We start from the raw sequence: 16,025 nt of genomic DNA, 5'->3' as shown, positions 1-16,025 counted from the left end.
GTTTTTTTTTTTTTTTTTTTTTTTTTTTTTTTTTTTTTTTTTTTTTTGTTTCGATCATTTAATCATTTGAACACTTCTAAAAGAGATGTTTTAACTTCTTCAAACGAGCTAAATATACATTGGTAAATAAATTGTTAACACGTGAAAATCTTTACTCTAGGGCTTCATGTAGTTGTTGAGAGTTAGAATGAGATTGAATGGAAATGAAAATAATTGAAAAAAGAATTTGTTATTGTTTACTACAAAATTATTTGAAGTCAAAATTAGAAGCTCATGGACATTATTTTCTAAATAAGTTGTATTATAATTACTAAAATACCACTTTCATATTTCAACTAATAATTAAAATACATCACTAAATAATAGACCAATCAAACATATAATTAGTAATAAATCTCAATTTTATTTAATTTCATGGTAACAATTTATTTGACATTAAAAATAACAACTAATAAATAAAATTACATATGAAATATTAAAATAATTTTTTATTAAGGAAAATAGTCTAATTTTATTTGTATTATGTTATTTAACCAAACCATTAGAATTTTTTTAATTTTACAAAAAGATATTAGATTTAATAAAAGAATAGAAATGAGATGGACAAGGAATTAGAAACCAAATGAGATTACTTCTTTTATTTTACCTCCAATTATTTCATTCTATGTATTTGTAATATATGAAATTGAAAATTGAAAATAATAATTATAATTAAAAAAATTAAAAAGTTACCATTATCGATGCTATTGGGATTAGTTGAAAAACCTATGCTAAGTTGGAGCAGTTTGACCTATTTTGGTCGATTCGGTTTTGTTATTCTCGAATAAGTTAAGGTAGAGCGTTAAATGTAAAATTGCGAAGTTGTTTAAAGCTTGATATGTACATTATTTCTGCAAGAGTTGTGCTCTAACGATTGCAAGACCACTCCTTACACGAATGAGATGTGATTTTATTAAGGTCGTGTTTTAAAGACTACTAAGTCACTCCTTTCATTTATATGATATAATTCCACGTGGATCGTGTCGACGTGCACACACATATAGGGTCATTCCTTGAATTGATATGATTCTATTAGTGTAGCATCCTAACCGACTGTAAACTTACTTTTTGCATGTATATGGTGTGATTCTATTAGGGTCTTCTTGGATATGAAATTACATTATGGATGTAACTTACATGATATAAATTATATAAGACGGGCTGCTCTGCTGCGGTTGAGATATTCAAATTTAAAATTTAGAGTTGAAATGATTATGAGGTCGCACCTCTCTCTCTCGAGTGAACATTTTCTCACTAACCAACCGGAAAGAGCAACATGGTACTGAAACATTTGATAGAACAGAAGTGAAACATTTGATCTTTGATGTTCTTATTACTTTGTTTTTAGTTACATGGTACGAAAGTCAGGTTGTTTGTCTTGAGATTTGAGTTCAAATACTTGGTAAATTAAATGAACCGTGGAAGAATATTAATGTAGAAATTTGAAAATGTTTTTGTGATGATCCGATTTTTTTATATTAAAAATAAGATCGTTACTGCATGCCTAACATGTCTAATATGCATATAAGCATCACAGAAATAGCGGAATCAAAATAAAAAAATTAAAAAAAACAAACAAAATAACGGAACCTAAGAGCTACAATTTAAACATAAATGCAACTATCCTAACTTCGGTCTCATGACCGTCACTGCGATATCGTCATCCATACTGAATGACTTACCTTTATTTGAAAAATAAGAGTAGAACATGACTTGATTATTTAAAAAAATGATCAATAAGTAACTCTATTGTTGGGATCGAAAAATGTACATGCAAGCAATCATGGAGGGACTTGTTCTTTCATAAAAACTTTTCATGGACAAACTCTATATTCCAGTCTGACCTAAAATTGGATGTGCAATACTTCTCTACACATGACCCACGTATGCGCACATAGACTACCAAATAGGCGTATAGTACCCCATGAACTGCCCATCAGCTAGTCCGTGCTCAATTGTTGAAGACGTAGAGAAAGAAGACCACACAATATCATGACGTACATAAGTATCGTAATGTACGTATCTGTACTCATTATAATAGGGAAGTATCTTAATACATGTAACATACAAAAATGCATGAGATCCTCGTACCTTTAAATCATGACATAAATATATGATGCAGGTTGTACATTCATTTTTTCATAAATATAGCTTTCATGAATACATACGTGGTGTAACAGTATATCATAATCCTGAGGTAATTGGTTAACATAGTGTGCATGTCATATCATATAATGCACCATACAACATGAAAGTCACAACAAAATCCACAACATGATATAAACATCTCACATCATAACTTACAATATAACATAACATACGTGTCATAGTATCACATAGCATAATAAACAGATATTAAACAATCACAAGGTACATCACGTGCAACAGCCACAAAGCACGTGCCACTTATACTTAATAAATCCAGCCAACCAAGCCAATAATAAAACCACCTACTTGTTTGACCTATGTTGGAGTTACGAATTATGCTCGAATTTCGCTTGAATTTACTCCTAAATCCAATTCAACCTGATGTATTCATGACATTGAGTTAATGCATAATATATGATCCAACTCGTGTAACGATATTAATTAAATCCTCTTTTAGCTCCAAAAGTAACCTAAATTTGATTAAATAGTAGGGGTGTACATGGTCCGGGTTGGGTTGAGTTGATGGATTTTTTTGACTCAACTCAAAAGTTCGGGTTGGTTGGATTGGTAACCCAACCCAACCCAAAACTTTTCACAACTCAACCCAACCCAACCCTCTATTTTCGGGTTGGGTTCGGGTTGGGTCCAGGTTGGGTTGTCAAAATTTCTTTTTTTAAGTTTTATTTATCAATAATTTATAATTATTTTGATACAATCTTAGATAAAATATATTAAAAGTTTACCAACAAACACAAATCAATTCATAATTATTCACAAAATAAAAAAAAATCGATAAAAAACAAGGAGCGAAAATTGTAACATATTAACCTAGTTTGACATTATCATAACACTAAATACTACTAAATGCCGACCGACATTTCTTAAAGATTGGTTAAAGTAAGAAAAATACGAAGATATATCATTGAAATTAAAGAAACAATAAAAATGATTAATTTAAAGATATTGTATATAAAATATATATATATATAGATATATAGAGCCCAAAACTTATAATTATGATATAATAATATTACAACCAATATAATAATTTACAAGCAATAGAAAATAAAAATGGGTAGCAATAAAAAATGATTAACTTATAAGGATGATATAATAATATTGCAACAAATAGAAAATAGAAATCGGTAACAATAAAAAATGATTAGTTTAATGGATTGGAGTAAGAAAAATATAAGATATCATGAAATTAAATAAAAATAAAAATGATTAATTTAAATATAGAAAATAAATAATTAGAATAAAGATAGAAAATAAATAATTAGAATTTAGGATTATTGTCTTTTTCTTATTTTAATTTAAATATATTTAGTAAGAAAAATATAAGATATCATGAAATTAAATAAAAATAAAAATGATTAGTTTAAATATAGAAAATAAATAATTAGAATAAAGATAGAAAATAAATAATTAGAATTTAGGATTATTGTCCTTTTCTTATTTTAATTTAAATATATTTAGTAAGAAAAATATAAGATATGATGAAATTAAATAAAAATAAAAATGATTAGTTTAAATATAGAAAATAAATAATTAGAATAAAGATAGAAAAATAATTATAATAATGTTGCACCAAATAGAAAATAGAAATTGGTAACAATAAAAAATGATTAGTTTAATGGGTTCTCCTCATGAAATTAAATAAAAATAAAAAGGATTAGTTTAAATATAGAAAATAAATAATTAAACTAAAAATAGAAAATAAATAATCAGAATTTAGGATTATTCTCTTTTGTCTTATAATAAAAAAAAATGATTAGTTTAAATATAGAAAATAAATTAATTAGAATAAACATAGAAAATAAATAATTAGAATTTAGGATTATTGTCTTATTTTAATTTAAATATATTTAAACTAATTTTATAATAAAAAAAAAAGAAAAAAAAAAAACATGTATTAGACTCACCAAATTACTACGAATCCAATAAAATTGAAGTAACTTAATATATTTTATATATTTAAGTTTGGTTCAGGTCAACCCGAGGGTTTTACTCACGAACCCAAAAATCGAACCGATTTAGTTTGGGTTCAGAAAAATGAACCCAACCCTACCCAAAATGCTAATCCAATCCAACTCAACTCTTATAATTCGGATTGGGTTGGTCCGGGTTGTCGGGTTGCCGGCTTGAATGTACACCCCTATTAAATAATGACCTTATTGACATCGTATACTTCTGAAAACATCGAAAGCGACTTGAGGACAGTCCAAAATAGTAGGAATAGGTCCGATAACTTCAAAAAAATCATAAACTGGGCCTATAAGCCAAATAATCGGAGCTGGAGCCGGTGGAGCCCACCTTAGGGGGGTCGACTTAGTTGAGGCGCATGCAAGCCAAGAGCTGGAGGCGGCTTACCACGTGCAAGTCATCGGATTAGCCGAAGCAGGTAGGATCAAAGCACATGCTGGCTGGCAGGTGTTGGACCGAGTGTGGATGAGTCCGGGCCACGCGGCGAGCTGGTCTAGGCTGCATTTGAGCAGGACGCTGACGGATTGGGATGCGACTGACGAACGGGCTGGGCTGCATCTGAGGAGCGAAATTCCAACCTAACTAGGTTTGGACACGCGCCTGTCGGGCCGACATGGTTCCGGCCGAGATTATGGTTCGAACGTAGGTTCGGAATCTGAGCCTGAGGTCTGGACCCAAGGCGGAAATCCTTCCCATTTCCTCCTTTTTCCGATATTCCTCTTTTTTTTGCCCTAATTCTAGTCGACTTTTGACCAATTTTATTTCTTTTTAAAGGATAAATTTATGACGATGGGTATATTTTTCTTTTTTCTCATAATTCAGAAAAATTAATGAAAAAATTATGTTCTAAGCCACGTATCAAGCGACAACCAAAATCATTAATTCCTTCATGTTTCCTCCAACCATTATTTATTTATTTAGTATGTTGGAATAAATAATATTAATTGATTATCACATCTGTTTTCTCTCCTTGATTCCATTTCAGATAAATTATGTGAAATGAATAGGTTTTCAATTTTTAGGGGCAGGAATAAGGCAAAAGACATTCTAAAGACAATCTGCTAGAGTTCATCTTAAAACCATTTCAGGTCATAGATAGTAGATGTAGCAAAAGTAAGGTAGGGTATGAGCAGTGGTTCCCATCAATTATTGTAATGACAACAATATGAACATTCTGATTGAAGTTTTAATTACAAACCCATCATCAAAAAGAAGAAACGAACAAAAATATCAAATTAATGCAAGGAAGCAATGTTCATGACATTCTGCTACATCTTATATGCTATATATATATATATGTGAATCAAAATGGATGAATAAACTTTTGGCCTATGGCAATCTTCAATTGTTTATAAATACAGATCCCATCAAAGAGAAGAACCAATACATGAGAAGGTTTTGTACCTCGAGGTCCCTATGTATCATAGAAATTTGAATTTGCCTTTACCCAGAGAAGCTTCAGCATGCTCCAGACGACACAACTCCTTTTGAGCTCCAGTCAAACCCGAACAAGACGACACAGCAGCCCCTAATGTGATAGCAAAGTAAAGATAGATTGTGCAAAGTAAAGTCAAGAGTGCCAGTGCGGTTAAGAGGAAGCGATGTCGATTGAAGAGAGCGGACCAACTGCCCAACTCATTTGCAGGAAACTGTTTTCTAAATGGTGGGTGCCTCCTATGAGGAGAAGATAGAATGCTCTCAAGAACCATGTTCAAGAACACTAATCTTTCTCTGTGCTCTGGAATGTAGCTCCAAACGCAGAATCTTCTACAAGAGCAAAAGATGGTCAAGTTTAGCTCAACACGAGCCCTTCTCTTCAGCAAGCATTTCAATAAATTCAGATTCCGTTGAAATATATATGAATTTGAAGTGGTAAGATGACAATTAAATCTGCAGCACAACAAAGCATCTTGAAATGCATGAAACAATAAAATCCTTGAAAGCTTGGTCAAAACATTAGTTCTTGGAGATTTGAACTTGCAGATTTGTTGAATTCTAGAGAAGATACAATGCAACAAAATTTGAATCATGTATTAAGACTTGTAGATACACAAAACATTTGTGATTTTATTAGATCGCATGACTTTTAACTAGAAATTCAAAAGTTAACTCATACATTAAAAAGCAATTCGAACTGTTTTATTTTTCAAGTCAACATTGAAGTTAGAACAGCAAAATAATCCAAGATCACTGATCCATGAGCAAACAGCACCAAGTTACCGATGTAAATGAACCTAAACTCGAAAAATTTGTACTCGCTCGACCATAGAGATCCTACGAGACTGCATATAATTTATGCAACCTCAAACAAAGCTAATCGAAAACCAGCCACATGAGATCTTATCAGGCATCCGCTCAACACAACTCCAAATCCATAAACATCGCTCAATAGTTTCAAGTAACAAGAAAATCAAACACAGAGTACATCTCCACATCCTGAACAACTCGTTAAAACGCATGCCAAATAGCAACAGAGAGAAAATCATCATCATACACCAAAACATCGCTAAAAACAAAATGGAAAATAGAACTGGATCCAATGGTTGTGCACATTGTCCCAATAATCAGCTCCAATTAACAACATGAACCGCATCCTTAAGGCAAAGCAAGAGAAGACAAGGAAAAGAGCTCAAGAACAAGCGGACATTCGACAGGAAAATCAAATTTAAAGATAGAAAAAGAGCAGAGATCTTAAAGAAACAAGAAATTACAGGGAATGAGAGAGTGAATCTTACAGTTGATAGAATGGAAGCGGCAATGGAGATGAGAATTTGTTTCCCTTGCTTTTGCAGTTCGTCGAAGAGAGAGAGAGAGAGAGAGAAAATGGTGAATTTGCAGGAGCGCATTAATAATGGGGAAATTTTGCAGCAATGTCTTCAATCCGTGAGTCACGGTCTTTGAAAGGATATGGACACCACGAAATTGTCCACGCTCTTTCACGTCTTGGTCTCCCGTTCAAACCTTTAATTTTCTATCCAATTTTAAATTTTAAAAATTAATTCATTAATTAATTTAATTATACATTAATCGAATTTCATGTTGTCTAATATTATTAGTAAATTTTAAGTATGGATTAAATTTGTAATTTAAAGTTAATTTACCTATTTAACCTTTGTTATATTTAATTTTCGATTAACAAATTATAATTAAAAGCCTATATTACTAAACTTTTTAACTTTCTTTTCTTTTATTTTCCAATAACACATCTTAACACAATTTTTGATGCATTCATTTGAAGCAAAGAAAAAAAAATATTTTAAATTATTTATTGGATTTCAAATAAGAAGATTTCTTGGTAAATTTATGTAAATTTATGCATATATATATATATATATATTTATGTTAATAGCATAAACATATCACAAGAAACAAAATGTCATGTCAAAATCTGTTGATATTTTTCAACAATTATATTTACACGATAATCAGAAAAGTATATAAAATCTCATGATCTATCTGCAATAATGTTGTAACGAACTAGCTACCAACAAATGAGCTTTTAAATAAAACATAAAGATTCCAATTCTCTAAATCGGAAACACCATACACTTGAACAATTAATTTTCCTATTTATTAGTGGAGTATGTAAAATGCAATGCAAGAACAGACTCGGAATAATGCTGAAAAGGGAAACAATTCACCTCAGCACCAAAAATAATGAATCCACAGCGGTTAACATTAATTAATTCTTCTTTTGTTAATCGTCAAAATCTCCAGAATTCTCCAGTAAGTAGTTAGCTGCTAGTTCCTCGTTGCGATCGCATGCCAAAAATGCCTCAATCACCAAGGCTCGATCGAATCCCATTGCCTCGAGCTACATACAGGGGAGCAAGCAGCAAAATGTGAGCACAAAGATTTAGTTTGAAAGGGAAAACAAAGAGACGTCTCAGGGAATATAAAGGAGTTCGTACTCGTTCAATGGCTGCCTGTTCGTCTGGAGTAACATTAATGGCATGAGGCATGTCTGGCTCAGCCTGTTCAAACATTTCTCTGAAAGAAAGAACATAGTTTATAGTTCTACAGATGGATGCAAGCGATGTCACATCAAAAGAGGTTCAACCAATGAAATAATAATCAATCGAGTGAACAAAATCTCGTGTAAACCAGTCCCAGAAACAGTTCTTAATCTACCGATGACTATGTTTTTGTAGTTCAAACGGAGGGATTTGAACCTCTGATCTCAATCTATGGCTTAACCAATTTACCTATGGCTTGTTCTAAAGATAGATACACCTGAACTGATTATGTATTATTGTCCCACGCAGGAACCTACAGCAGAAGCGCTGCGAATTTGGTGATGGGAGAAAAATAAGACGGGTTATCTATGCAACTATCATCTTATATGCACGAGATTGATCACAACTAAAGAACTGCAAAATTAACGAGATTTAAAATTAATCAGATCATAGTAGTTTAAGACCGACCCCTCAAAATTGTCAACAGGTTCATTAATTAACTGAAGGAACTCTGCATGATGATCCTGAATGAGTCTCAAAAGCTGGGGATTCTGCTTTCCAAGTTCTTGAAGCATGGGCTGCCACCAGAAGCAAAAGATTTAACTCTAGGAAAACCATGATTATAACCACTAAGCAAATTTCAAAGCAGAAGGATGTGTAAACCTGTAAGATTTGAGGGTTTGTATGCACCATCGTCCGCAAGGCTTGAAACTATAATATGAATAATGATAAGAAACCTCATTCAGTAACTACTTCGCATTTAGGTCTATTCAAATCCATAGTCCATAAGAAATAAATCAAGATTTTGGGCCTGTGTACAAGTGATATACAAATAATGGGATGATATGACTGAACAAATATAATCAACACGCATACTTTAGATCAAATATTTGTAACGTTTTAGTTTATACATTTAACATGAACCAACGTGTCAAAAGTTGCAAACTAACACAACTATTAGGTGAAAATGGGACTTAGACCAAACAACGGATTTGACACTCCAAGCACTAAGATACCTAGTAAAGAAAGCAAATGAGTTTATCAATAAGGAAAACCCAATAAATGATGTTGCACTATGTACCTGCGGATTGTTTCTAAGGAATTCAAGAGATCCAAGGCCACCACCGCCAGCAGAAAGTGCCTCCTGCATGATTGCAACCCAATAAAAAATAAGTGAACGTGAGCAAACCAACAAAAGCGTTTTTCATGCATCCAACAAAAGTGTTTTTCATGCATCAACTTACCTGAGGAAACATATTCAAGGGGGCTGTGTTGGGTGCTCCAGAAGCAGGTGCAGGAAGGGATGCCTCAGTTTCAGTGGCCGGACCAGAACCAAAACGACCCACTGGTACTGCAACTTCTGCAGATTCCGGAATACCCTGAACACAAAAAAACACAATTAGTGACAAAATATTATGACCAGGTTTCAAGAGAATGCATAGAATACAACTTAAACATACAGAGTACAAGTAATCCACTGCTCGCTCTGGATTGTTATAAGCAGCTCTTAGTGCACGAACAACTGTTTCTCTGTCCCAGTTGCCACCTCCCATATCCATTAATTGTTGAATGGTCTGTTCCAGATTATTACCAGCGACCAAATTTGAAGCAGCTTGACCATATGTATCTGTTTGCATACTGCAAATGATCCCCCCCAAAAAAAGAATGAGAAACTTTCCCACCAGTAGGAAAAATGCTTCATTTATAAATAAAGCAAAAGAGGAGAAAACATATTACTCAATACTTAATAATCAAGAACTCCTATAAAAGTAATTCAGTCTGTAGCTTTTATCAGATTTGATATGTGTTATATTGCAGCATAGATTTAATACTAGGAAATAGAAGGTGACTTGCTAACCAATTTCATGCTTCTTGAAGTTAAAAAATATGAATAAGAAATAGAAGCCATACCTATCTGTCACCCTGTCTGAAGTAGACGTAGTGTTCTTGGGGGCACTGCAAAACAAGAACAAAAAATGCATATGGATTATAATTACTCAACTAATCAAGGGAAAATGCATACAGAAGACCATTCTTGAAAAACTAACGACAATTGTGCTTGGGTGGAAGCTTGAGGTGCAGGAGTTGGCGATGGTGTAACTTGGGTAGCAGGAGCCGAATTTAAAATTGGTTGAGCAACAGGGGTGCTTTGAGCAGGCTGCAATAAATAGGATCCAGAGGAGGTTAACAACAAAGAATCATAAACAAATTGCAACAAAAATGAGCAGCATTACCTGAGTTGACGACTGCCCTGCTGAGCCTGATGTCTTGCTCTGCAGAAGACACAAATGCATACAATTGAGCATAACCATATTTCACATTTCAGTCATCCATTAAAATCCCAAAAAAAGAAAAATATTTGTTTAATGCTTCTTATATTAAGAAAATTACAGGACCAAAGATACCTTGCTGAGCATGACAACAAGAAAACCCTCTTCAGATACTTTGTTTTCTGCCAGTGTACTTTCATCTTTCAGAACTTTGCCATTGTGTATCAATAATTGTTGACCACAAGGATAATTATCCTTTCCTTGTATATCTTCAATATTTTTCTTCACAGCCATCACCTTCACCAGAAGTTTTTCACTTAGAAATAAAATAAATAAAAGGAAAAAAGAAAACCAGTTTATTTTGTTGCTCACGATTTCGAATAAATTTGAACATTTGTAATCACATAAAAGAGAATGATTTATCTTGTTTTTACGTTGAAAATTTTTCGGACAAAAATGATCAAATTTTGAATGATTTCATAGAATTTTGAGTTAAATTACTTAATAAACCTTGGCAAACGTTAATTTTTTAATATAAATCAAGAATAAAAGCCTATATAGGTAGAAGTATTGTTTTTTGTTCTTTTCCAGCTACCATTCAAACAAAAAATTTAATTACATTCATCGTTCCAAAAACAAATAAAGAGTTCAAAACCATTTCTCAGATTTCAAATTGTAGGATTTAAAATCATTTCTTCAACTTCCTAGATTACAAATGGTGGGTTACATCAAATGATCAAGAACAATACTTAGTTAGCTTCTACACTAAGACGACATCCCCAACAAGAACAGTACACTACATGATATCTTAGACTTCTCCAACTTGTGTTCAAGCAATGCAAATCCAGCAGATCACGAACAATTCAAATAAAAAGTATTTAAAAAAAAAAAAAATTATGCGATCGTCATTCAGAAAGGAAAGCAACTCCCAGATTAAGTAGCACAAGAAACCCTAATTTAAAAATCTTTTCAATTCCACCAGTAGTTTCCACTATTCCAATTATATTAAAGGAAAAAACAATTAAACTAAGCTCAAGATTTCCAGCTAGGTCAATGCTGGCATACTCGGGTACATTAATAAATTAACTACAAGCCCAAATATTGACATGAAGCAATGGAGAAGGTTAAAACAAACGAAAAAGGAAACGTTAGAACTTACGGTGTCGGTGGGCTGAACCCTAATTTCAAAGTGGCTTCCTTTGAGGGTCTTCACAGTGAGCTTCATTTCAAGGAATTACCAGAAGGGGAAGAAGGAGAGGGGCAAAAACGACAGTGTGTCAGGAGGAAGGAACCTGAAACGCAGCAGTGATGGAAGAGAACCCTAGATTTGGCAGGAAGCAGGGCGCGACCGGTGAGTTGGGCACTGACTTTTGCTATTTTACACTAAGAATCTGAAATAATGGTACTCACGAGCAGTGCACGCGACTAAATGTAATGGGGTATTCTTTTTAGATCAATTTCATATCTTTTTCATTTTTTATTTCACTATATTATACAAAATCTCCATAAACTTTTAAATATATATTTTAATTCTATAACTTTAAAATTATTTTAGAAATAAAGCCAAGGCATAATTTGGTATGATTGAAAATTTTGAAATTATATGAAATAATATAGTTCAAAATCTTTGCAAGGCTAGGATCTCCTATTGTAAATCTATGATAAGTTGTTTTAGAGTTGACTATTCGTTGAGATATCTAATATTTGACTAGTTCAAGTTACCTACTGGCCTCGTATTCAATTCTTTCTGGGTAAAGAAGTATTTTAAACTCTTATGATTTGTCTTCTTGTAATACGCAAGTCTCGGCAATGATTAATTTGTTAGTTTTCTTTTGAAGTTTGAACATCGAAGATTTATTGAATTTTAGAGATTGAATTTTAAGACATACACAGAAAAATATTTAGAACTCAAAGAAAATATAAAAGTTGTGAAAATTAGAAAAAATGGTTGAAGTTAATCTTGAGAGGCAAAATGATCCTCCGCGTTTGTAAGAGTCCTAAATAGAACATTAAAGAGAATAGAAATCACTTCCATGGGTGGTTTGGAGTCGGAAATTGGCCAAAGTTTCTTCACAAAAACTGCCAAGTGGATATTAGAGAACCAATACGCGTCCTAAGATAACTCAAATTTGTCAATTATCAAGGAGAGCGGAGAGCGGAAGGTGAGATTTTTGAGTTCTTGTCTCAATTTTTTTTCCTTAATTGTGAGATTTAGGAAAGATAGGTTGTGAAGTTTTAGTATATTATTTTAGGGAAGATTTCAGACAACTTCTATGAAGAAACTTTGAGTTGATTCGAACAAGAAGATGGAGTTCCGGCGAACCTCAAGAAAAGGTAAGAACATGGTTTTCTGCCAATTTTGAGCGTGTTTATTTCCCCTTATAGTTAATAAATAATTATGATTTTTTTTTTTGAAACCAAGTTGCATCAATTTGTGTAGGAAAAGTTTTGAAAATCCAAAGAAATTAGTAGGAATAAAAAAAACTAATGCGAATCTAGAAATCAACCCAAGCGTGAGGAGAATAAGAGAGACACATATTGGATGTGGAACAGTATAAAACGACCGGCAGCAACATGGTCGTGTGTCAAGCAACGATAGTAGAAACATGTCTAGTTGAGGGCGCGCCATGCGTCGCATCATTAGAAGGCGACTTGACCTAAACCATGCATCTAATCCACCAGCCTTCAACTCAAACCTAGTCATCCAACTCGATATGCCCAATCCAACCCTCGAGTGTGACACATGCACTTGAAATACATGAGTAAGATCTTTTCTGTGCACGTGACAACGTATGTGAGTGCCATTTTTTAGCCCTCCAATTTCGATATTTGCCTTAATATGACTAGAATAAGGATCTACCAGAGAAATTTAAGAAATACTGGAGCACTTAACACATAAAAAAAACTAGCTTGGGGAGACATAGTTCATCCATGTAAGTAGTCATTTAAACTTTTCTCAAGTAGTACTTATAAGGATCGCCAGAACGTGCTAGTACGAGCATATCTTACTGTAGGTGGTTAGTATATGCATATTTACAATCTCATAAAAGCATTTTATGACAATATAATGTATCTTATAGAAAATTACAAAAATGCCCATAGAATGAGAATTTATGATACATGCTGATTTTAATGCTCTCCACTGTGTTAGAATAGAGGATGGGATAGTGTGATTTGTGCTCTGAACGATGAATGAATATTATCTCCTTGTTGAGCTTTGTATGACTGCATGATACAGTATGTCTAGCTATAAGTGTTTGATTGTGCATTATCTCTATAGAGCGTGTTTATCTGCACAAACTAGGACTAGAGGCTAGTGTCAAGCTGGCTAGATGATGATCTAGGTCAGGGCACACCCAGTAAACTAAACACGTTAGAATTGTGAGTGGCGATTAGGGGGTCTAAAGCTTAGTACTCCCAAACTAGGAAAGATTCGAGGGTTAGAACAGAGTACCCTAGAGGAGAAAGTTCGTGTTAAGTCACCCAGCTGCCCTATGTTGCATGTACTAGCAAGGATTTCAATATCTTTGATTCAATAGTTGACAATTATTTTATCAAGACTTGGGCTCCTTGCCCTAACACTTTTAGATTTGGGTCTACTCACTCGTATATCTTGTGTCATTTGTGAGTCGAGTGAAGTTAGGATTAAAACCTTTGAATTATGTATTGTACTTGACTACCCGAGTGAGTTTATTGAAGAACAAAAAGGTAAAGGCCAAATAAGTATTAGTGTTGAGTCAGTTCTTAGACATGCCCTAATAGTCTTAAACATGATAGGTTTTGATGTTATTTTGGGAATGGAGTGGTAGGTCGAAAATTTTGCTAGTATTAAGTTTTCTTAAGGAGGTGGATTCATACCTCCAACACGAGCTAGTTTCAAATTTAAATGTAGTAGGATAGACTATCTCAAAGGTAGTTTACTAGTGGTACACTATGAGGACAAAATAGTGATGCAATATGGTATTATTAAGGATAGTAAAGAGCTATACAATGATATATGTGATCATTGATAGACTCATCAAATCGACAGTTCCTACCAGAAAAGTCTATCTAAATAGTGGATAGTTGGGCACAATTGTATAGACAGAACGTGGTTAGAATTCATGGGGAACCAATGTCGATAGTTGGGACGATATGGCCACAAAACTCTTGGGACCATATCACCACCGTTGTAGTTAATATAGTTGTGACCATATCACTACGTCCCACAATTTTAAAAAATATCATGGATCTTGAACATACACATACAAGAGATATCATAAAATAAAAGTGTACAATACATATCATGATATACCATTATGCCTATTCGCGTAATATCATCATTCTTTCGTAACTAGCATTTCTACTATTATTAGCATCATTTCACTATATGATGACATGATTCACATGCGTGCATCATCAATGTTACTACTCAACTAGCAACTCGTGGTCTCACATCACCATATCATGACATGATTTACATATATGCATCATCAACATTCTACAAAAGTTTGGTTGAAACGATCCAAGCACCTCACATACTCCAACGACCCCACAATCTAAACGGCTTTGCCCAACCCAAGCGCTTTAGCTTACAAATGGGCCTAGGCTGAAATAAGAGCTAAACACATGCACAATCCAGTTAAGGCATGCGGTTGGCTCAATTGTTGGCACAATCCAGTTGACCTTCTATTTTAACTGGTCTAGTAGTTGTTCTTACTGTTTGGAATTGATTTTAGGGTTAATTAAGTGTCTGTATAAATGAGTTTTAAGATCAAGCTTATGACTCTAACTTATGCTTATGAACTTGTTGGATGACTCTAGTATATGCTTATGAGCTTGTGTTTATAAGTTTATAATTAATACGCATGATGTATGACTCTAGCATATGCTTATGAGCTTGTTATGATATGAGATGTGTAGGAGTTTTCTTAGTCTACTAATCCCTGTGAAACCTCTAACTGACATGTTGTATGTTGAGTTAGGAACAATGAGTATTCCTAAAGTTGTGTACTATTTCAGGCCATCAAAGAGTTTAGTAGAGACGTAAATGGAGAGGCCCTAGTAGATGAGACTAGGAGCTAAGGTAATGGTTAGACGGAGGACCCGATCTAGACCAAAGACCTGAAAATAATCCGTTGCGAATAAAACTTAAAATATACTAGAAAGATAATTAATAAAACTTATTAATTACAAGTTAGCTAAGTACTAAATAAATTAATTATGCACTAAAATTATTTTTTATTTTTTCAAATAAATGTGGTGTAGTGTGATGGAGACGACAGTGTAGTCGAACCAGAAACTCCTAGAATTCTACGTAGGGCCGAGTCTATTTTTGAAGTATTTACTTATTTAGAACATAAATAATTTTATGGTGTACTTACTCGATTGTAAATGAATGTAAGAAAATGGTAATTTATAAAATATTCTCTTAAAATTAATAATGTTTTTGATTGTTTTAGACAATAATTTTATATTGTTTAGTTTAAGGTTTTATTGAATTTAATTTCCACTTTTAAACCATTCTTATAAAAACCTTGAGAGCTTGGTCATATGCTAAAAGTAGAGTCCATATATCTTGGAATTCTTTCCTAATCAATTATTTTGTTTTTTTGTTTTTTTTTGTCTTTTGTCTTTTTTTTTTTTT

General features: G+C 33.1%; 2 protein-coding genes across 3 annotated transcripts; both read right to left on the bottom strand.

Annotated features, from left to right (window-relative positions):
• Window positions 1–5,292: 5,292 nt before the first annotated feature.
• LOC111442048 lies at window positions 5,293–7,109 on the bottom strand. Of its 2 annotated transcripts, none has more exons than XR_002710263.1 (2): window positions 6,909–7,109; window positions 5,293–5,940 (listed from the first exon to the last, which is right to left on the bottom strand). XR_002710263.1 is itself a non-coding variant. In XM_023079300.1 (2 exons), the coding sequence occupies exon 2, from the start codon at window positions 5,880–5,882 to the stop codon at window positions 5,595–5,597; it is 288 nt and encodes a 95-aa protein (XP_022935068.1). In that variant the 5' UTR covers window positions 5,883–5,937; window positions 6,909–7,097; the 3' UTR covers window positions 5,293–5,594. The 2 variants fall into 2 exon arrangements, 1 of the variants encoding a protein (XP_022935068.1); XM_023079300.1 differs by having other exon boundaries at window positions 5,293–5,937; window positions 6,909–7,097.
• A 546-nt stretch (window positions 7,110–7,655) lies between these two features.
• On the bottom strand, window positions 7,656–11,800 carry LOC111441959 (ubiquitin receptor RAD23b-like). The gene is made up of 12 exons (XM_023079168.1): window positions 11,559–11,800; window positions 10,535–10,696; window positions 10,364–10,402; window positions 10,178–10,287; window positions 10,041–10,085; window positions 9,590–9,767; window positions 9,374–9,508; window positions 9,211–9,273; window positions 8,793–8,840; window positions 8,598–8,707; window positions 8,085–8,163; window positions 7,656–7,987 (listed from the first exon to the last, which is right to left on the bottom strand). The coding sequence occupies exons 1-12, from the start codon at window positions 11,622–11,624 to the stop codon at window positions 7,871–7,873; spliced, it is 1,152 nt and encodes a 383-aa protein (XP_022934936.1). The 5' UTR covers window positions 11,625–11,800; the 3' UTR covers window positions 7,656–7,870.
• Window positions 11,801–16,025: the final 4,225 nt, after the last annotated feature.

Source organism: Cucurbita moschata, unplaced genomic scaffold (assembly GCF_002738365.1).
Source record: "Cucurbita moschata cultivar Rifu unplaced genomic scaffold, Cmos_1.0 Cmo_Scf00004, whole genome shotgun sequence".
NCBI classification, from domain to species: Eukaryota; Viridiplantae; Streptophyta; class Magnoliopsida; order Cucurbitales; family Cucurbitaceae; genus Cucurbita; species Cucurbita moschata.
Note: the sequence above shows the minus strand (reverse complement) of the source record. Positions and strands in the feature narration are given on the sequence as shown.

What these genes read in the sequence shown, in the direction of transcription:
- LOC111441959 (XM_023079168.1), bottom strand. Translation starts at nt 11,624, where the DNA reads ATGAAGCTCACTGTGAAGACCCTCAAAGGAAGCCACTTTGAAATTAGG. An exon ending in TTGTTGTCATGCTCAGCAAG is followed by an intron (nt 10,403 to 10,534) that starts GTATCTTTGGTC and finishes TGTCTTCTGCAG; the next exon opens with AGCAAGACATCAGGCTCAGC. An exon ending in TCAGACAGGGTGACAGATAG is followed by an intron (nt 9,768 to 10,040) that starts GTATGGCTTCTA and finishes GATCATTTGCAG; the next exon opens with TATGCAAACAGATACATATG.
- LOC111442048 (XM_023079300.1), bottom strand. Translation starts at nt 5,882, where the DNA reads ATGGTTCTTGAGAGCATTCTATCTTCTCCTCATAGGAGGCACCCACCA.